Source organism: Chiloscyllium punctatum, chromosome 26 (genome assembly GCF_047496795.1).
Source record: "Chiloscyllium punctatum isolate Juve2018m chromosome 26, sChiPun1.3, whole genome shotgun sequence".
Classification (NCBI taxonomy): domain Eukaryota; kingdom Metazoa; phylum Chordata; class Chondrichthyes; order Orectolobiformes; family Hemiscylliidae; genus Chiloscyllium; species Chiloscyllium punctatum.
Genome location: NC_092764.1, coordinates 1548535 through 1571335, shown reverse-complemented (window position 1 = coordinate 1571335; position 22801 = coordinate 1548535). Strand labels below are relative to the sequence as shown.

General features: G+C 44.7%; 1 protein-coding gene across 4 annotated transcripts; it reads left to right on the top strand.

Moving 5' to 3' along the window:
* Positions 1 to 3993: 3993 nt before the first annotated feature.
* On the top strand, positions 3994 to 21681 carry LOC140496232 (cell cycle checkpoint protein RAD1-like). Of its 4 annotated transcripts, none has more exons than XM_072595731.1 (5): positions 3994 to 4882; positions 11613 to 11721; positions 11832 to 12090; positions 19668 to 19766; positions 19850 to 21681. In XM_072595731.1, exons 1-5 carry the CDS (start codon positions 4688 to 4690, stop codon positions 20031 to 20033), a joined length of 846 nt encoding a protein of 281 aa, XP_072451832.1. In that variant the 5' UTR covers positions 3994 to 4687; the 3' UTR covers positions 20034 to 21681. The 4 variants fall into 4 exon arrangements, with proteins under 4 accessions (XP_072451832.1, XP_072451836.1, XP_072451834.1 ...); XM_072595735.1 differs by lacking the exon at positions 3994 to 4882 and adding an exon at positions 8152 to 8450; XM_072595733.1 differs by lacking the exon at positions 3994 to 4882 and adding an exon at positions 8552 to 8816.
* Positions 21682 to 22801: the final 1120 nt, after the last annotated feature.

The following is a 22801-nucleotide window of genomic DNA, read 5'->3' as shown; positions in this document are numbered from 1 at the left end:
TGAAGGGATACCCTTTAGAACTGAGATGAGGAGGAATTTCTTCAGACAGAGAATGGTGACACTGTGAAACCCGTTGCTGCAGAAGACTGTGGAGGCCAGATCATTGAGTGTACTTAAGATAGAGGTAGACAGGTTCTTGATTAATAAGCAAATCAAGATTTATGGGGTATAGGCAGGAGAATGGGATTGAAAAATACATCAGCCATGGTCAAAAGGCAGAGCAGAATGTAAGCGTTAAATGGCTTAATTCTTACAGACTTTTTGTTTTTTTGGAATTGAAAGTCTGTGACCAGCGTCGTACCACAGGGATCAGTGCTGCGACCCTTGCTGTTTGCTATTTCCATTAACAACTTGGATGTGAATGTAGAAGATTTAATTCATAAGTTTGCATATAACACAAAAATTAGGAGTGTTGTTGACATTGAGGAGAATGCTCTCAGGCTACTGTCTGATCTTAAATCAGCTGGTAAACTGGGTAAAGCAATAGCAGGTGGAATTTAATCAGAAGAATTGTAAGGTGATATCGCTTGGGGGGATTTAATAAGGAAAGATATGCATAATGAATGGTTGGTCTCTACCTCAGAAAGAATGAAGAACAAAAGAACCTTGGTATACTAGTTCATAGATCACTGAAGATGTCAGCGTAGATAAACAGGGTGGTGAAGAAGGCATATGGGATACTTGCCTTCATCCGTCAGGGTGTAGGCTATAAGAGCAAGGACGTCTTGTTACAACCTTGGGTAAATGGAATACTGTGTGCAATTCTGGTTGCTACACTTTTGAAAGGGCATGAATGCACTGGAGAAGGTCGCAAGGAGATTCATTAGGATGTTACCCAGGATGAAAAGTCTCAGTTATGAGATTGGATAGAATGTCATTATGGGGACTTTAACTACCCAACATTGACTGGAAATGCTATAACTCTAGTATATCAGATGGATCAGTTTTTGTCCAATGTGTGCAGGAGGGTTTCCTGACCCAGTATGTTGAAGGGCTGACAGGAGAGGAAGCCACGCTGAATCTGGTGCTTGGTAATGAACCAGGCAAGGTATTTGATTTAATGGTAGGTGAGCACTTTGGAGAGAGTGATCATAATTTAGTTAAATTTAGTTTAGCGATGGAACAGGATAGTTATGTGCCACAGATCAAGAGTTATCGATTTGGGAAGGGCAATTAAAATGCGATTAGACAAGACTTAGGATGTATAGAATGGGGTAGCAAAATGCAGGGGATGGGGACATTCGAAATGTGAAGGTGGGTTAAGGAACATATATTGCATGTCCTTGATAGGTATGTCCCTGTCAGGGTGGAAGTGATAAGGTAAGGGAACCATGGTTTTCTACAGAAATTGCATCTCTTGTTAAGTGGAAGAAGGAGGCTTATGTGACGATGAGACGAGATGAGGTTCAGATGAGGCGATGGAGAGTTACAGAGTAGCTAAGAAGGATATAAAGAGAAGAGTTAAAAACAGCAAAGAGAGGCCATGAGCAGTCTTTAGCAGATAGAATAAAGGAGAACCCAAAAGCTTTCTGTAGATATTTGAAGGATAAAGGGATGACTAGGGTAGGAATACGGCCTGTCAAAGACAGAAGTGGGAAGTTGAGTGTGGAGATCAGAGAGATGCTAAACAAATATTTCTCATCAGTTTTCACTCAGGAAAAGGAGAATATTGTAGAGGAGAACGAGATACTAGATATTAGACTAGAAAGGATCGAGGTTAGTTACAAACAGGTGTTAACAATTCTAGAAGGAGTGAAAGTGGACAAGTCCCCTGAGCCGGATGGGATTTATCTGCGGATTCTCTGGGATGCTAGGGAGGTGGTGTTACAACCTTTGGCTTTGATCTTTGAGTCGTCATTGTCTACAGGTTTAGTACCATAGGACTGGAGGATTACAAATGTTGTGCCCTTGTTCAAGAAGGGCAGTAGAGATGACCCAGGTAATTATTGACCAGTGAGCCTTACTTCCGTTGTAGGAAAGGTTTTGGAAAGAGATACAATTTATAATCATCTAGCAAGCAACAATTTGATTGCAGATAGTCAACATGGTTTTGTCAAGGGTCATGTCTCACAAACGTCATTGAGTTTTTTAAGAAGGTGACCAAGCATATGGATGAGGGTAGGACAGTTGACGTGGTATCCATGGACTTCAGTAGAGCATCTGATAAGATTCCACATGGTAGGCTGTTGGAGAAATGTAGAGGCATGGGATTGAGGGTGATTTAGCAGTTTGGATTAGAAACTCACTTTCTGTAAGAAGGCGAGTGGTGGTTGATGGAAAATATTCAGCTTGGAGTCCAGTTACTAATGGTGAGACACAAGGATCTGTTTTGGGACCACTGCTGTTTGTCATTTTTATAAATAACTTGGACGCAGGCATGAATGGATTGGTTAGTAATTTTGCAGATGATATTAAAGTCAGTGGAGTAGTGGACAATGTGGAAGAATGTTGCAGGTTGAAGGGGGACTTGGATAAACTGCAGAATTGGGCTGAGAGGTGGCAAATGGAGTTCAATGCAGTTAAGTGTGAGGTGATTCACTTTGGGAAGAATAACAGGAAGGCAGAATACTTGGTAAGTGGAAACATTATTGGTAGGTGTGGAAGTGTTGAGAGATCTTGGAGTCCATGTACATAGATCCCTGAAAGTTGCCACCCAACTGGATAGTGCTGTTAAGAAGGCACATGGTGTGTTAAGTTTTATTGGTAGAGAGATTGAATTCTAGAGCCATAATGTCATGCTGCAACTCTACAAAACGCTAGTGTGGCCGCATTTGGAATATTGTATACAGTTCTGGTCACCCCATTACAGGAAGGATGTGGAAGCATTGAGAAAGGGGCAGAGGAGATTTACCAGGATGTTACATAGTGCAGAGGGAAGGTCTTGTGAGATAAGGCTGAGAGACTTGGGTCTGTTCTCATTGGAAAGAAGAAGACTAAGAAGGGATTTGATAGAGACATACAAGATGATTAGAGGATTAAATAGGGTAGACAGTGGAAGTCTTTTTCCTAGGATGATGACATCAGCTTGTACAAGGGTGCATAGCTACAAATTGAGGGGTGATAGATTTAAGACAGATGTCAGAAGCAGGTTCTTTACTCAAAGAGTGGTAAGAGTGTGGAATGCTCTGCCTGCCAATGTAGTTAACTCAGCCACAATAGGGAGATTTAAACAATCCTTGGATAGGCACATGAATGATAATGGGATAGTGTTGAGGGAAGGGCTTTGATTAGGATATATTTCCCTCCCCACCCCTTTCCGCCTTCCACAAAGACCGTTCCCTCCGTGACTACCTGGTCAGGTCCACACCCCCCTACGACTCACCCTCCCATTCTGGCACTTTCCCCTGCCACTGCAGGAACTGTAAAACCTGCGCCCACACTTCCTCCCTCACCTCTATCCAAGGCCCTAAAGGAGCCTTCCACATCCATCAAAGTTTCACCTGCACATCCACTAATATCATTTATTGTATCCGTTGCTCCCGATGTGGTCTCCCCTACATTGGGGAGACTGGGCGCCTCCTAGCAGAGCGCTTTAGGGAACATCTCCGAGACACCCGCACCAATCAACCAAACCGCCCCGTGGCCCAACATTTCAACGCCCCCTCCCACTCTGCCGAGGACATGGAGGCCCTGGGCCTCCTTCACCGCCGCTCCCTCACCACCAGACGCCTGGAGGAAGAACGTTTCATCTTCCGCCTCGGAACACTTCAACCCCAGGGCATCAATGTGGACTTCAACAGTTTCCTCATTTCCCCTTCCCCCACCTCATCCTATTTTCAAACTTCCAGCTCAGCACTGTCTCCTTGACTTGTCCGACCTGCCTATCTTCTTTTCCACCTATCCACTCCACCCTCTCCTCCTTGACCTATCACCTTCATCCCCTCCCCCACTCACCCATTGTACTCTATGCTACTCTCTCCCCACCCCCACCCTTCTCTAGCTTATCTCTCCATGCTTCAGGCTCACTGCCTTTATTCCTGATGAAGGGCCTGAAATGTCGATTTCGCTGCTAGTTGGATGCTGCCTGAACTGCTGTGCTCTTCCAGCAACACTAATCCAGTATTTGATTAGTTCAAGGGTTGGCGCAACATTTAGGGCCGAAGGGCCTGTTCTGTGCTGTATTGTTCTATAGGCTTGGTCTGTGATCAGTGTTGGAAACATGTCTTTGATGTAATATTTCTATCCGGACCTCGGATAATCCGATATTTGAATAGTTAATACTCGAATAATCGATGTTCCTCTGAATTTTGAGTAAAGGAGACTGAGGGAGGATCTGAAGTATATAAAAGTTATGAGAGGCAGAGATGCACAGATTTAAGAGAGTTGGTAAAACACGCATTGGGTAACAGGAGGAGGAGGGCCATGCTCATAGCAGCGACTTGTTTTGTTTGAGAGTCTGACGGGGGCCGCGATAGTGGACGGAATTACAAAAGGAGAAAGTGGGAGGGCGGCCCGAGCTTTCGCTGGGGAGCATGAGCACCGACACGTTGGGCTGAATGGCCTTTACGGTTTCAAATGTGATTGATTCATTTCGTTACCAATAAGAGGCTTTGAAAGTACTGAAGATTTCTTTATTAATTCAAACCTGTTGTATCTCTTTGCTGCTTGGCGCCGAGATTCCGCGGGAGCAGCTGCGGCCTAACGGGACCTGAAGCCTGGGGCTGGGGTTTTGCCGATCGCGGGCTCAATGCTGCAAACCCCCGGGCCTGACGCGGGAAATGATCGGTTTGTTCTCGTTGCCACTTTAGACAATGTGCGGCATTTGTCGAATCTGCTCAAAGCCGTTCATTTCCGAGACCAAGCGACGGTCTTCGCCTCCGCGAATGGCATCAGGGTGACGGTTGAAGCCGCCAAAAGCGTTCAGGGTAACGCGTTCATCCAGGTACCGGCTCGGGGGGGAGTAGGTACCGGCTCGGGGGGGAGTAGGTACCGGCTCGGGGGGGGGGGAAGGGGAGGGGAAGTAGGTACCGGCTCGGGGGGGGGGGGGGGGGGAAGGGGAGGGGAAGTAGGTACCGGCTCGGGGGGGGGGGGGGGGGAAGGGGAGGGGAAGTAGGTACCGGCTCGGGGGGGGGGGAGGGGAGGGGAAGTAGGTACCGGCTCGGGGGGGGGGGGGGGAGGGGAGGGGAAGTAGGTACCGGCTCGGAGGGGGGGGGGGGGAGGGGAGGGGAAGTAGGTACCGGCTGGGGGGGAGGGGAGGGGAAGTAGGTACCGGCTCGGAGGGGGGGGGGGGGGAGGGGAGGGGAAGTAGGTACCGGCTGGGGGGGGGGGGAGGGGAAGTAGGTACCGGCTCGGGGGGGGGGGGAGGGGAAGTAGGTACCGGCTCGGGGGGGGGGGGGGGGGGGAGGGGAGGGGAAGTAGGTACCGGCTCGGGGGGGGGGAGGGGAGGGGAAGTAGGTACCGGCTCGGAGGGGGGGGGGAGGGGAAGTAGGTACCGGCTCGGGGGGGGGGCGGAGGGGAGGGGAAGTAGGTACCGGCTCGGGGGGGGGGAGGGGAGGGGAAGTAGGTACCGGCTCGGGGGGGGGGGGGGGAGGGGAGGGGAAGTAGGTACCGGCTCGGGGGGGGGGGGGGGAGGGGAGGGGAAGTAGGTACCGGCTCGGGGGGGGGGGGGGAGGGGAGGGGAAGTAGGTACCGGCTCGGGGGGGGGGGGGGGGGGGCGAGGGGAGGGGAAGTAGGTACCGGCTCGGGGGGGGGGGGGAGGGGAGGGGAAGTAGGTACCGGCTCGGGGGGGGGGGAGGGGAGGGGAAGTAGGTACCGGCTCGGGGGGGGGGGGAGGGGAGGGGAAGTAGGTACCGGCTCGGGGGGGGGGGAGGGGAGGGGAAGTAGGTACCGGCTCGGGGGGGGGGGGAGGGGAGGGGAAGTAGGTACCGGCTCGGGGGGGGGGGGAGGGGAGGGGAAGTAGGTACCGGCTCGGGGGGGGGGGGTACTGCTATAGGGTTTAAGGCTTGGATGCAGAGGAATTTTAAAGTGTATACAAAGTTTTTTTTTCTTCTTCAGTATGTGGATGTACTTACTAGAGAAGGAACAAAATGTGACCAGCTGGGAATTAAGGCAGGGCAGGTGTCTGAGATATCATAGAGATGTACACCTTAGGAACAGACCCTTCGGTCCAACCTGTCCATGCCAACCAGATATCCCAACCCAATCTAGTCCCACCTGCCAGCATCTGGCCCATTTCCCTCCAAACCCTTCCTATTCATATACCCATCCAAATGCCTCTTAAATGTTGCAATTGTACCAGCCTCCACCACATCCTCTGGCAGCTCATTCCATACACACACCACTCTCTGCGTGAAAAAGTTGCCCCTTAGGTCTCTCTTATATCTTTCCCCTTTCACTCCTCTCACCTCTCATGGGGTGTGTTGCTCACCCAGTGGGTGAGCAATCTGGGGCCAGTGATCATAATTCTATTAGTTTTAAAATAGTTGCGGAAAGAGATAGAAATGATCTAAAAGTTAAAGTTCTAAATTGGAGAAAGGCTGATTTTTGACTGTATTGAGCAAGAACTTTCAACAGTGGTTGTGGTTTTCGCATGTAAAGGGACAGCTGAAAAGTGGGAAACCTTTAAAAAGATGTTTATGTGAAGGGGAACGCTGGCACACGTAGTGAATGCTAAATAACTAATGAGATTCATGCTCTGGTCAAGAAAAAGAAGCATGTCAAGTACAGGCAGGAATTGAGTGAGTCCCTATAAGAGTATAAAGGCAATAGGAACATACTCGAGGGAAATCAGCAGGGCAAAAAGGGAACATGATAGGGTTAAGGAGAATCCAGAAGGATTCTGCAAAGACATTAAGCACCAAAGAGTAACGAGGGAGAGAATAGGGCTCTTTAAAGATCAGCAAGGCTGCCTATGTGTGGAACAGCAGGTCATGGGTCAGATACTAAACAAATATTTTGCATCAGTGTTTACTTTGAATAAAGGTATAGAAGGTAGAGAACTTGGGAAAATAAGTAGTGATATCTTGAAAAGCCTCTGTATTACAGAGGAGGAGGTGCTGGATATGGTAAAATGCATAAAGGTGGATAAATCCTCAGGACCTGATCAGGTGTACCCTAGAACTTTGGGAAGCAAGGGAAGTGATTGTTGGGCTCCTTGCTGAGATACATATATCATGGATAGCCATGGGTGAGGTGATGGAAGATAAGGTTCGCTAAGGTGGTGCCATTGTTTAAGCAAGGTGGTATGGAAAAACCATGGCACTATAGACCAGTAAGCCTAACATCACTGGTGGTTAGGTTGTTGGAGGGGATTCTGAGGGACAGGATTCAAATATATTTGGAAAGGTGAGGACTGGTTAGCGACAGTCAACATAGCTTTCTCTATGGGAAATCATACCTTACTAACTTGGTTGAGATATTTGAAGAAGTGATGAAGAAGACTGAAGGAAGAACAGTAGATGTTGGCTATAAGGGCTTCAGTCAGGTGTTTGTCAAGGTTCCGCTTCGTCAACTGGTTAGCAAGGTTATATCACATGGAATAGAGGGAGAACTAGCCATTTGGATACAAAATTGGCTCAAAGGTAGGAGACAAGGTGGTGGTGGAAGGTTAGCAGGTGACGCCAAAATTCATGGTATATCGAACAGCAAAGAATGTTATCTCTGAGTATAATGGAAACTTGATCAGATGGGCACATGGGCCAAGGAGTGGCAGATGAACTTTAATTTAGATAAATGTGTGGCGTTGTATTTTGGTAGGACAAATTGGAGCAGGACTTACGCACTTAATGGTAAGGTCATGGGGTGTATTGTCAAACAAAGAGACCTTTGGGTTCATGTTCATAGTTCCTCAGAAGCAGGGTTGCACTTGACTGGGTAGTGAAGAAGGTGTTTGGTATGGTTACCTTTATTCGTCAGTGCATTGCATATAGGAATTGGGAGGTAAAAACAATGACTGCAGATGCTGAAAACCAAATACTGGATTAGCGGTGCTGGAAGAGCACAGCAGTTCAGGCAGCATCCAACGAGCAGCGAAATCGACGTTTTGGGCAAAAGCCCTTCATCAGGAATAAAGGCAGTGAGCCTGAAGCATGGAGAGATAAGCTAGAGGAGGGTGGGGGTGGGGAGAAAGTAGCATAGAGTACAATGGGTGAGTGGGGGAGGAGATGAAGGTGATAGGTCAGGGAGGAGAGGGTGGAGTGGATAGGTGGAAAAGAAGATAGGCAGGTCGGACAAGTCAAGGAAACAGTAACTGAGCTAGAAGTTTGAAACTAGGATGAGGTGGGGGAAGGGGAAATGAGGAAGCTGTTGAAGTCCACATTGATGCCCTGGGGTTGAAGTGTTCCGAGGCGGAAGATGAGGCGTTCTTCCTCCAGGCGTCTGGTGGTGAGGGAGCGGCGGTGAAGGAGGCCCAGGACCTCCTCTGCCGAGGACATGTGGTGGTGGGGTCTTTTTGGAGGTGGCGGAAATGTCGGCGGATGATTTGGTTGATGCGAAGGTTTGTAGGGTGGAAGGTGAGCACCAGGGGCGTTCTGTCCTTGTTACGGTTGGAGGGGTGGGGTCTGAGGGCAGAGGTGCAGGATGTGGACGAGATGCGTTGGAGGGCATCTTTAACCACGTGGGAAGGGAAATTGCGGTCTCTAAAGAAGGAGGCCATCTGGTGTGTTCTATGGTGGAACTGCTTCTCCTGGGAGCACATACGGCGGAGGCGGAGAAATTGGGGATACGGGATGGCATTTTTGCAAGAGATAGGGTGGGAAGAGGTGTAATCCAGGTAGCTATGGGAGTCGGGTTTGTAAAAAATGTCAGTGTCAAGTCGGTCGTCACTAATGGAGATGGAGAGGTCCAGGAAGGGGAGCGAGATGTCAGAGATGGTCCAGGTAAATTTAAGGTCCGGGTGGAATGTGTTGGTGAAGTTGATGAATTGCTCAACCTCCTCGCGGGAGCACGAGGTGGCGCCAATGCAGTCATCAATGTAGCGGAGGAAGAGGTGGGGAGTGGTGCCAGTGTAATTACGGAAGATCAACTGCTCTACATAGCCAACAAAGAGACCGGCATAGCTGGGGCCCATACGTGTGCCCATGGCTACACCTTTGGTCTGGAGGAAGTGGGAGGATTCAAAGGAGAAATTGTTAAGGGTGAGGACCAGTTCGGCCAAACGAATGAGTGTGTCAGTGGAAGGGTACTGTTGGGGACGTCTGGAGAGGAAAAAATGGAGGGCTTGGAGGCCCTGGTCATGGCGAATGGAGGTGTAGAGGGATTGGATATCCATGGTGAAGATAAGGCATTGGGGGCCGGGGAAATGGAAGTCTTGGAGGAGGTGGAGGGCGTGGGTGGTGTCTCGAACATATGTGGGGAGTTCCTGGACTAGGGGGGATAGGACAGTGTCAAGGTATGTAGAGATGAGTTCAGTGGGGCAGGAGCATGCTGAGACAATGGGTCGGCCAGGGTGGTCAGGCTTGTGGATCTTGGGAAGGAGGTAGAACCGGGCAGTGCAGGGTTCCCGGACTCTGAGGTTGGAAGCTGTGGGTGGGAGATTTCCTGAGGTGATGAGATTCTGTATGGTCTGGGAGATGATGGTTTGGTTCTGGAATTGGGAGGTCATGTTACAGTTGTACAGGACATTGGTTAGGCCACTTTTGGAACATTGCATTCAATTCTGGTCTCCCTGCTATAGGAAGGATGTTGTGAAACTTGAAAGGATTTACAAAAGATTTACAAGGATGTGGACAGGGTTGGAAGGTTTGAGCTAGTGGGACAGGCTGAATAGGATGGGGCTATTTTCCCTGGAGCGTCAGAGACTGAGGAGTGACTGTGTAGAAGTTTATAAAATCATGAGGGGTGCCGTGGAAATTAAATTGACTCGACTCAACTATTAGCAAGAGCAACCAAAAAGCTTTAACCTCTGCATTGCAGAGGAACCACATGCACTTGACAAAAATGCCTTATGCAAGGGCCCTGAGCATAATTCAGATATTCGTCTTATTCTGTTTCTTATCACGCTGTCAAGGACAAAGACTGTGAAGATTTGAATTATTCTTTTCATTTCCTTGTTGTGGACATACTGTTCTTATATTTTTCTCCTGTTGAATGTTTTCAAAGTTCTGCAGAGACAAGCTGTCCCTCGACTGCAAACTTCAGCAAAGTTGCAAAGTGTCAGAAAACTTTAAATTTAGTAAAGCAATGTCTTTCAGATTTCAGAGTAAATGGATTTCAGAGTAAATGTCACTTTTGTTAATTTTCCATTGCAGAGGCAAGGATAGGATGAATAGTCAGGTCTTTTTTCCTAGAGTAGGTGAGTCCAAAAATGAGGGCACAGGTTTAAGGTGAGAGGGGAAAAGATTTAAAAAGGATCTAAGGAGCAACTTTTACATGCAGGAGGTGGTGCATGTATGGAATGAGGTGTCAGAGGAAGTGATGGAAGCTCATACAAGTACAACATTTAAAAGCCTTCTGGATGGATATATGATTAGGAAGATTCATGGGCCAAATCTTGGCAAATGGGACGAGATTAATTTAGGATATCTGGTCAACATGGGCGAGTTGGACTGAAGGTTTTTGTTTCCATGCTGTACATTTCTATTACTCTTTCTGTGCTGGATATAGACCGGTTAAGTGAGTAGGCAAAAACATGGCAAATAGAATATTACATGGGAAATGTAAGGTTTTGCACTTTGGTCTGAAGAATAGAGAAACTGAGTGTTATTAAATAAGAAAGATTGCGGAAAATTACAGAACAAAGAGATTTGAGAGTCCTCACCTATGAATCACAAATAGCTAGTATCCAAGTTCAGCAAGTAAGAGGGAAGGCAAGTGTGCTTTTGGCTTCTTATTTCAATGGAATGAAGAAGTAGTAAGGCTTTGATAAAACTGTACAAAGCACTAGCCAGAAGACTGTTGGAATATTGAGGCGTTTCTGGGCTCCTTATTTAAGGAAAAATTATGCTGGTAATGGACAAAGTCTAAAAGAGGTTCACCAGGCTGACACTAGGCCTGAAGGGACTGTTGTTTAAGGAGAAGATGATTAGGTCAGTTAGGTCAGTAGTTGGGATTTATAAGAATGAAAAGTGACTTATTCTTAGTAGGCAAGATTTATCAAGAGCGTGAAAGGGAAGCTGTGGAGAAGTTGTTCCCCCTTGTGGCAGAGTCTAAGCCTAGAGTTGTGAACCTGTTAAATTCTTTCCTGCAGAAGGCTGTTGAGAATAGGTCATAAAGTATATTTAATACTGAGATTGACAGATTTTTAACTAATCGGGAAATCAAGGGATTTGAAGAAGAGGTAGGAAATTGGAGTTAAGGATTATTAGATGGGGCTGTGATCTTCTTGAATGACAGAGCAGACTCGATGGGCTGAATGGCCTATTACTGCTCCTGATGAAGGGCTTTAGCAAAACGTCAGTTCTCCTGCTCCTCGGATGCTGCCTGACCTGTTGTGATTTTCCAGCACCGCACTCTCGACTCTAACATCCAGCATCTGCCATCCTCACTTTTTTGCCTATACTGCTCCTGTGTCTATGGTCTTATAAGGGGGAAAGGAGGGATCTTGGGCTGGGTTGTTTGGTGTGGGAACAGGATAAGGGACTGGACGCACTCATTCATATCCTTATTAACTCTCTCCCTGGTGAACTGTATGGTTTGTTCCATTTGAAGATTCACTGCTTAACATTTTTTTTTAGGCATGTATTTTTCAAGAATTTCGAATTGAGGAGGACTCTGTGATGTTTGTAGTAAACCTAACAGTTCTCCTTGATTGTCTCTCAATATTTAGTGCAAGTTCCCTGCCAGGTAAATGTATTTTGATAATTTCAGATTTGAGCCCATTAAAATGACGACGCTTTTAAAATTAAAATACTGAATGTTGACCTGGAGCTGTCTCTCCTATTCTTTCTTTGTAGGAATGACAACAGCCCTGAAGATGTGTTACCGTGGATATGGATACCCATTGACACTGTTTCTGGAGGAGAGTGGTGTGGTAACAGTTTGTAAGATTCAGACTCAGGAACCAGAGGAAACTCTTGACTTTGACTTCTGTAGCACAAATGTTGTAAATAAAATAATTCTGCAGTCAGAAAGCCTTCGGGAGGCTTTTGCCGAGCTTGATATGAGCAGTGAGGTGCTGCAGATCACAATGTCTCCAGAAAAACCCAATTTCAGGTACGGTGTTAACTTTGAACTCAAGTAGGCCTTAACAAAGGAGGATCATAATCTGTACCTGACACTTCTTCAACAGTCTGACTGTGTACCTTCCTCAGGAGGAAGCCACTCCGCCCCCACCACAAGGAATAGAAGTAGGCTGTTTAGCCCCTCATGCTTGCTATGCAATTCAATAGGATCATGGCTAATTCAACATTCCTCATATCCACCTTCCTGCCTTTTCCCTGTAACTCTAGATTCCCACACTGGTCAAGAAACTATCTATCTCAGCCTTAAATGTGTACAAGGACTCTATTCCCACAGCTCTCTGTGGCAAGGAGTTCCAAATATCTCAACCCTCTGAGAGATTAACTTCCTCCTGATCTCAGAAATGCAAAGGAGGTGGTGTAGCTCTGATATTCAAGGATGACATCAGGGTGGTGCTGAGAGATTATGTAGATCCTGTGGAGCATGAGGTTGAATGCTTTTGGGTGGAAATTAGGAATTCCACGAAGAGTAACTCACTGATAAGTGTAGTCTATAGGTCACCAAATAATAACCGAATCACAGCCTTACTCAAAAAACTTCAGAAATCTGGAGAAATAAATAAGACCAACTTCCAAAAAACAAAACCAGACAGATCCAACACACCAGGCTTCTACAGATTACCTAAAATTCACAAACTAGAAGCCCCCCTCAGACCCATAGTCTCGCTACCTGGAACAGCAACTTACAGATTGGCCAAGGAGCTACACCAAAGACTAAAACACCTAGTAGAAGACTAACACCGCTCTGTCCAAGAATTCCTGAAGACCATCAAAAACGCCTAGATAGAAGAGGATGAAATAATGGTCTCTTTTGATGTAACAGCCCTGTTCACATCCAACAACATCAACCTGGTCAAGGAAACACTGACTACACTATTAGAAGAACCAAAAACACATCCACCAAACGCCACCAACTTCATCAGTGAGGTCAATGTCATCAAGCTAGTGAACCTATGCATTACCACCCATTTTACTTTCAACAACAAAACCTACAGACAAACCAACAGAACACCCATGGGATTTCCAATATCAGGGTTCTTAGCAGAGGCAATAATGCAGAGACTCAATTAAACAGCTATGTTCCTGATAAAGGGCTTTTGCCCGAAACGTTGATTTTTTTTTTCCTGCTCCTCGGATGCTGCCTGACATGCTGTGCTAGTCTGGACTCTGGTTTCCAGCATCTTCAGTCCTTGTTTTTACCGAGCTCTGCTAACCATCCAACCCAAACTTTGAGTCTACTACATGGATGACACCTTTGTCATCACTAAACGAAACATTAGAGGAAACCGTCAAGACCATCAGTAATACAATTCACTAAAGAGGAGGAAAATAACCACAAACTGTCATTCCTAGATGTCACAGTAGAGCAAACAGCCAATGGGGAGCTTCAAACCAGCGTCCACAGGAAAACAACACATATGGACCAAATACTGAACTACAGAAGCAATCATCCCAACACCCACAAACGAAGCTGCATTAGGACATTATTTCGACAAGCCACCACACACTGCAGCACAGAGGAATTACAAAGAGCAGAGGAAAATCGCCTATACAGTATATTCAAAAAGAATGGATACCCAATGAACGCAGTCTGCCGATTTCTCAGCAACAAACCCAAAGAAGCAGACAAAACATGTCCAGAAACCCTAGTCACTCTCCCCTACATCAAAGACATCTTGCAAATGACTGCCAGACTACTCAGACCTCTTGGCATCATAGCCTACAAACCCATCAACATATTAAAACAACAGCTAATGAACTTGAAAGACCCTATGTAGATAGCAAGCAAAATTAATGTCATTTACAAAATACCTTGCAAGAACTGTAAACAGGCAGAAAACTAGTCACCAGGATACATAAACATCAACTAGCCACAAAAAGACATGACCAACTCTCACTAGTATCCTTACATACAAATGAGGAAGGACACCACTTTGACTGGGACAACACATCCATCCTGGTTCAAGCCAAACAGAGACGCGTGCGAGAATGCCTAGAAGAATGGCATTCCAACCAGAACTCTAATCAACAACCACATCGACTTGGATTCCATTTACCAGCCCCTGAGAAAAAGAACAGGAAATGACATCAACCCAAGGAAATCTAAACACACAAATAGAAGGTGGGCCATACCATAAATGCTTTATCCGGAGGCTCACTGATGATGTTACCTAGTATGATGACGAAACGTCCGAAAATGAACCTTCCAGCTCAGCTAGCAAACCATCCAGAATAACATCACATTGGGGGGGGGGGGGGGGGCAATAAACAAGGAAATAACTAATACCTGAAAAAATAGTACAGCTATTATCATGGGGGATTTTAATCTGCATGCAGATTGGTTGAACCAGTTCAGTCAGGGTAGCCTTGAGGAGGAGTTCATTGAGTGTATCCTGGATAGATTTCTTGAACAGCATGTATTGGAACCGATGAGGCAGTAGCAAGCTATCCTAGATCTGGTCCTGTGTAATGAGACAGGAATAGTTAATGACCTCATAGTCAGGGATCCTCTTGGAAGGAGTGATCACACTATGGTTGAATTTAAAATTCAGCTGGATAGTGTGAAGATAAAATCCAATACTAGGGTCCTGTGCTTGAATAAGGGGGACTATGATAGAATGAGGGAGAGCCTGGCTAAAGTAGACTGGAAACAGAGACTTTATGGTGCGACAGTTGACGAGCAGTGGAAGACCTTCAAAGAAGTTTTTCAAAGTGCTCAGCAAAAGTATATTCTGGTGAGAAGAAAGGACTGTAAGAGGAGGGATAATTTTCCATGGACGTCTAAGGAATGAAGCAGGCTATCAAAGTGAAAGAGAAGGCATATAAAGTGGCCAAAAACAGCAGGACTCTAGAAGATTGGGAGAACTTTAAAGGTCCACAGAAAGCCACAAAAAAGAGCTATAAAGAAAAGTAAGGTAGAGATGACAAAAAAGACTGGCACGGAATATGAAGATAGTAAAAGTTTCTATAAATATATAAAATGAAGAGTGGCTAAAGTAAATGTTAGTCATTTTGGAGGATGAGAAGAGGCAGTTAGTTATGGGATATGATGAAATGGCTAAGGCATTGAACAGGTACTTTTGTATCAGTCTTCACTGTGGAGGATACTAATAACGTGCCAGTAAGTGATAAGATAGATGAGGACCTGGAAACAATTATTATTATAGAAGAGCTAGTGTTGGGTAAGCTAATGGAGCTAAGGATAGATACGTCTCCTGGCCCTGATGGAATACATCCTCGAGTACTAAAAGAGATGGCAGGAGAAATAGGTGGACTGGCGGTAATTTTCCAAATTTCGCTGGACTCTGGGGCAGTCCCAGCAGATTGGAAAATAGCAAATGTGACACTACTGTTTAAAAAGGGAAGTAGACAAAAGATATAGACCAGTGAGCTTAACCTCTGTAGTGAGAAAGATGCTGGAGTCTCTTATCAAGGAAGAAATAGCAGGGCATCTCGAAAGAAAGTGTCCCATTGTACAGGCACAGCATGGGTTCATGAAGCGCAGGTCATGCTTCACGAATCTTTTAGAATTCTATGAAGACATTTCAAGCAAGGTGGACAACAGGGACCCAGTGGATGTGGTGTACCTAGATTTCCAAAAGGCCTTTGACAGGGTGCCGCACATGAGGCTGCATAGGATAAGGATGCATGGTGTTAAGAATACGTATTAGCGTCGATAGAGAGTTGGTTGACTGACGGGAAGCAAAGCATGGGAATAAATGAGTGCTATTATGGCTGGCAATCAGTGACTAATGGTATCCCTCGGATTGGTGTTGGGACCATAATTATTTACAATTTATGTAGATGATTTGGAGTTGGGACCACTTGTACGGTGTCAAAATTTGCTGTTGACACTAAGATGAGTGGCAGAGCAAAGTGTGCAGAGGACTGTGAAACTTTGCAGAGGAACATAGATACACTAAGTGAGTGGGCAAAGGTCTGGCAGATGAAATACAAAGTTGGTAAATGTGAAGTCATACATTTTAGTAGGAGTCTCAGCCAAGTGGATTATTACTTGAATGGTAAAAAGTTGCAGTGTGCTGTTGTGCAGAGGGACCTGGGTGCATGAATTACAGAAGGTTGGTCTGCAGGTACAATAAATAATTAGGAAGGCAACTATAATTTTGTCCTTCATTGCTAAAAGGTTGAGTTTAAAAGCAGAGAGGTAATGTTACAGCTGTATAAGGTACTGGTGAGGCCACATCTGGAATACTGTGTGCAGATTTGGTCTCCTTACTTAAGAAAGGACGTACTGGCACTGGAGGGGATGCAGAGGAGATTCACTAGGTTGATTCCGGAGTTGAGGGGGTTAGCTTACAAGGAGAGGCTAAATAGATTGGGATTATATTCATTGGAATTCAGAAGAATGAGGAGTGATCTTATAGAAACATATAAAATTATGAATGGAATTGGTAAAATAGAAATAGATAGGATGATTCCATTGATGGGTGAAACTAGGACAAGAGGGCATGAACTCAAGATTAGACAAAGCAGGTTTAGAACTGAACTGAGAAGGAACTTCTTCACCCAGAGGATTGTTAGTCTGTGGAATTCCTTGCCCAGGGAAGTAGTTGACGCTACTTAAGCAATCGATTATAAAGCTAAGGTAGATACTTTTTTGAAAAATAAAGGAATTGAGGGATATGTTGAAAACACGCCTAAGTGGAGCTGAGTCCACGCAAAGATTAGCCATGATCTTATTGAGTGGCGGAGCAGGCTCGAAGGGCTGGACGGCTTACTCCTGCTCCTAGTTCTTATGTTCCAACAAACTGCCTACAATGTATTGTGGCTGTATTAGAAAAGCTTGGCTAGGAGTGCAGTCAATTCTGGATTACAAACCTTCAGTACCATTACTGGAATGTTGTCCGACCCCAGAGCTTTTGCAGTATCAAGTGCTTCCAACTGTTTCTCTGGATATAATATGAAGAAATTGAATTGGCTGAAGACTGATACCTGTGATACAGGGCATCACAGAAGGAGGCCAAGATGGATCATTCTCTCAACACTTCTAACTACAATGCTTTGGTCTCATCTTTTGGGCTTCCGTTAATTGAGGATGGGGATATTTGTGGAGGCTGCTCCTCCAGTTAGCTTAATTGTCCACCACCATCTGTAACTGGATGTGGTGGGACTGCAGAGATTCAATCTGATCCATCGTGTCGAACCTGAGAGAATGGGTGAGATTCTGAATGATTACTTTGCCTCAGTGTTTACTGAGGAAAGGAATATGATGAGTGTTGAGATTAGAAAATGAAGTTTGATTAGTCTGGATCACGTTGACATAAGTAGGGAAGATGTATTGGGTAGGCTAGAAGTTAAGGTGGACATATCCCCAGGACCAGATGGGATCTATCCCAGGTTGCTGAGGGAGGCGAGAGAGGAAGTAGCTGGGGCCCTGACAGATATCTTTGTGGCATCCTTAAATACAGGTGAGGTGCCGAAGGACTGGAAGGTTGCTCATGTTGTTCCCCCTGTACAAGAAGGGTAGTAGGGATATTCCGGATAACTACAGACCAGTGAGCCTGACATTGCTGGTGGGAAAGTTGCTGGAGAAGGTATTGAGGGATAGGATCCATTTATATTTAGAAAAGAATGGACTTATCAGTGATAGGCAACATGGTTTGTGCAGGGGAGCCTTACCAACTTAATAGAGTTCTTCGAAGAAGTGACTAAGCTGATAGATGAAGGAAAGGCTGTTGAAGTCATATACATGGACTTTAGTAAAGCGTTTGACAAGGTTCCCCATGGTAGACTAATGGAGAAAGTGAAGTCAAACGGTGTGCAGGGTGTTCTAGCTAGGTGAATAAAGAACTGGTTGAGCAACAGGAGACAGAGTAGTAGTAGAAGGGAGTTGAAAGGTGACCAGTGGTGTTCCACAGGGATCAGTATTGGGGCCACTGTTGTGTGTAATATACATAAATGATCTGAAAGAGGACACTGTTGGTCTGATCAGCAAGTTTGCAAATGACGTGAAGATTGGTGGAGTAGCAAAAAGCACAAGAGACTGTCAGAGAATACAGGAGGATACAGATAGACTGGAGAGTTGGGTGGAAAAATGGCAGATGGATTTCAGTCCAGACAAATGTGAGGTGATGCATTTCGGCAAGACTAATTCTAGAACGAATTATACAGTGGACAGAAGAGCCTCGGGAAAAGTTGATGGGCAGAGAGATTTGGGAGTGCAGGTCCATTGTACCCTGAAGGTTGATGCACAGGTGGATAGAGTGGTCAAGAAGGCATATAGTATGCTTGCTTTCATTGGATGAGATATTGAGTATAAGAGCTGGCAAGTCATGTTAACATTGTACAAGACATTGGTTTGGCCCCATTTAGAATACTGTGTACAGTTCTGGTCGCCACATTACCAAAAGGATGTGGACGCTTTGGAGAGGGTGCAGAGAAGGTTTACGAGGATGTTGCCTAGTATGGAAGGTGCTAGCTATGAAGAGATTTTGAATAGGTTAGGTTTGTTTTCATTAGAAAAAAGATTGAGGGGGGACCTGTTTGAAGTTTACAAAATCATGAAGGATATAGACAGGGTAGATAGAGACAAGCTTTTTCCCGGGTGAGGATTCAATAACGAGAAGTGACGCTTTCAAGGTGAGAGGTGGAAGGTTTAAGGGGGATACACGCAGCAAGTACTTCACATAGAGGGTCGTGGGCTTTTGGAACGCGTTGCCTGCCTCTACCACCTCTGCTGGCATAGTAGATTCATTTAAGATATATCTGGACAGATGCATGAGTAGGTGGGGAGCAGAGTGATACAAATGCTTAGGAATTGACCGACAGGTTTAGACAGTACATTTGGATCAGCTCCGGCTTGGAGAGCTGAAGGGCCTGTTCCTAGGCTGTAAATTTTCTTTGTTCTTTTGGAATTATTCAGCTCTGTCTATTGCATGCTGCTTTTACCATTACTGAAATGTGGTGTACAGAGGTGCTGGTAATGGACTGGGGTGGACAAAGTCAGAAATCACACAACATCAGGTTATATATAATTCATCAGGTTTATTTGAAATAATGAGCTTTTGAAGCAATTCTCCTTTGTCAGGTGAAGCAACTTTGTACAGAATTGGAGGCAATGCTCCAGAACTATATAAAACTGCGTAATTTCTACTCCCTTGGCTTATACTTCCAATGTTCCAATAGCGTTTTAATTTTTTTTTATGTACTTGTTCATTAGTTTTGTGACTTCTGATCATGGGCATTTAAAGTTCTCTACTTCTCCATCAGATCAGTTTGCTCCCACATACATTGTTTATGAGTTCTCTAGTTTGGGGTCATCAGCAAACTTGGTTACTATGATTCTCTATTCCTTCATCTCCATTTAATATGTTGAAAGCTGAGATCAAAGTGCATATTCCTGGGAACAACACTCGTCACACAGCCTGTCGTAGCCATATCTTGACTCTATTTCCAACTTTCTAATTTATCTTTTCATATTATTATGGAAAGCTGCCCTCCTGTGTCATTACCATTTGTTATCCTCTATTATCATCTGGGTTTTTTAATTAATTGGTCACAAACTGCTTTTAAGCACCATTTCTGTTTCAGGTTATCTACTTTTGGGAATGCTGGAAGCATACACTGTGATTATCCCAAAGACTCTGATATGATTGAGGCATTCCATTGCAACCAGACCCAATGTAACAGGTAAGATGACGTATTGATTGCATTCTGTTACTGCAGTCTCTTCTATTTTGTTATTAAAATTTAATTTTGTTCTTTCTTATCAGGTATAAAATTTCATTACTGAAGCCATCTATTAAGGCCTTGGCTCTGTCCTGTAAAGTTTCGCTCCGTACAGATAACCGTGGATTTCTCTCCTTACAATATATGATCCGGAATGAAGATGGACAGATCTGCTTTGTAGAATATTACTGTTGTCCCGACGAAGAGGTTGGAGAGTTTGAGACATGATGTGCATTTATCTTTTTGTTTGTCAAAGGAACATAGGAACTGGAGTAGGCCATTCAGCCCCTTGAATCTGCTTCACCTTTCAATAAGATCATGTGACCTATGGTCTGATCTGTGGCCTAACTCAATAGGCCTGCCTTGGGCCCACATCCCAATTTAAAATTAACAATTGAATTAACAATGGCCGTTTGAGGAAGAGAGTTCCAAACCTTCGCTATTCTTTGCATGTACAAGTGTTTTCTAACGTCTCTCCTGAATGGCATGGCCATGATTTTTACAGTATACCCCATGGTTCTAGAATGTTCAACCCATCGACATTGTTTATCTTTATCTACCCTGCCTTTTCCTGTTAATAACTTGAAAACCTTGATTATATCACCCCTTAACCTTCTGAATTCTAGAGAAAATGGACCTAATTTGTCCAATCTCTCCTCATGACTTAACCTCTGAATCCAGGTATCATATTTGTAAACTTGCATTGAACTCTTCTCAGGGGCAAAATATCCTTCCTTAGGTATGATACTGAGATTTGCATTACATCTTCAAAACTAAGTACCTTTCCTCTTTGCAGAAGCTAAACCCTGAAGCATTGCCCAGCCTGAATTTGACTGTTCCTGTCTCCTGATTTTGCTCCTTAACTTTAGGGTAGTGTAACTTTGTGTTGAAATTGTAATAAATGTGTCTATTGTGTTTGAGGTATAAATATGGAACTGCGAAATTTTTGCAGTAGTTTTGTTGGCTGGTAGAGCTATGTTGGACAGTGTTGAGGCTTAGGTTTTACTTTCTGATGTGCAATACAGAAAGCATTACTCAGATCTTCGAGCGCAGATAGAAAAAAATAGCTTTGATACTTATTTGCCTTTTGGTGGTTGGTGATGGCTGGGTAGCAATGGGTTAGATTGCTGAAGAAGGTATATGGCCCACTAACGACAGTGATGAGAGAGGGAAGCCAGTATATATTGTCATTGAATGAAATTTGTTTCTTTTATTTAAAGAGGTCTTGCAGCTTTTTAATTGATAATTTGCCAATTTATGCTGTTACATTGGTATGACTTGATGTTGTCATTTGTTCTAATAATGTAAAGTTTGTAAAAGTGTATTGCTTCATAGCTGATTTTAAGATTGAAGAAACTAATTTAATTCACATATTGAAATGCTTGTGACCCTAATTCTAGCCCATCCTTTCCAACATATTGAATCTTACAACACAAAAGGTAATTTGACGCATCGTGCCAATATTGGCTCTTTGAAGCAGCTAGGACAAAGTGAGGACTACAAATGCTGGAGATCAGAATCAAGAGTGGGGTTCTGGAAAAGCACAGCAGGTCAGGCAGCATCCGAGGAGCAGGAGAATTTATGTTTCAGGCATAATCCTATTGAAGGTCTTAGGCACAAAACGTCAATTCTCCAGCTCCTCAGATGCTGCCTGACCTGCTGTGCTTTTCCAGCACCACACTCTAGTGTTTGAAACAGCTATTCAGTTATTTCTATTCCCTTACTCTTTCCCTGATTCCTTCTTAAAATTTACTATTGAACCTGCTTCCATTATCATGTACGAAATGCTTTTTTTGGCATAGTTTTTTTTGTATCCTGTCAACACTGGTTTAAATGTTTTTAAAATGTACACATGATTCTGTCCATTAAAACACTATACAAGAATTAAAGTTTTCACAAAGCTCAACTTTAAGTACATAGGACTAATTCTTGAATTACTTTGCCAAAATAATATCTGGATTGTTTATAGAGCAATACAGCGCAGAACAAGCCCCTTGGTCCTTGATGTTGCGCTGATCTGTGAACTGATCAAAGCCCATCCCCCCTACACTATCCCATCTTCATCCATACGCTTATCCAAGGACTGCTTAAATGCCTCTAATGTGGCTGAGTTAACTACTTTGGCAGGTAGGGCATTCCATGCCCTTACTACTCTGCATAAAAAAACCTGCCTCTGACATCTGTCTTTAAATCTATCACCACTCAATTTGCAGTTATGCCCCTGTGTATAAGCTGATATCATCATCTGAGGAAAAAGACTCTCACTGTCAACCCTATCTAATCGCAAGTTTTGAGGAGATTTGTAGCTCAGGTCGAGGTTCTGGATGTAGGCTTGCTCACTGAGCTGGAAGGTTCGGTTTCAGATGTTTTGTCACCATACTAGGTAACATCTTCAGTGAGCCTTAGGATGAAGCACTGGTGGTGTAGCCCGCTTTCTATTTGTGTTTGGGCTTCCTTGGGTTGGTGATGTCATTTCCATTGGTGACATCCAAATACATAGAAACAGACCCTCCAAGCCTGAGCCAATCCAAATGTACTGTCTAAACCTGTCAGTCAATTCCTAAGCATCTGTATCCCTCTGCTCCCCACCTACTGGTGAATCTTTCCAGACGCATCTTAAATTAATCTACTGTGCCTGCCTCTACCACCTCTGCTGGCAACGCATTCCAAGTGCCCACTACCCTCTGTGTGAAGTACTTGCTGCTTAAACTTTCCACCTCTCACCTTGAAAGCGTCACTTCTCGTTATTGAATCCTTCACCCGGGAAAAAGCTTGTCTCTATCTACCCTGTCTATATCCTTCATGATTTTGTAAACTTCAATCAGGTCCCCCCTCAATCTCCTTTTTTCTAATGAAAACAAACCTAACCTACTCAACCTCTCTTCATAGCTAGCACCTTCCATACTAGGCAACATCCTCGTAAACCTTCTCTGCACCCTCTCCAAAGCGTCCACATCCTTTTGGTAATGTGGCGACCAGAACTGTACACAGTATTC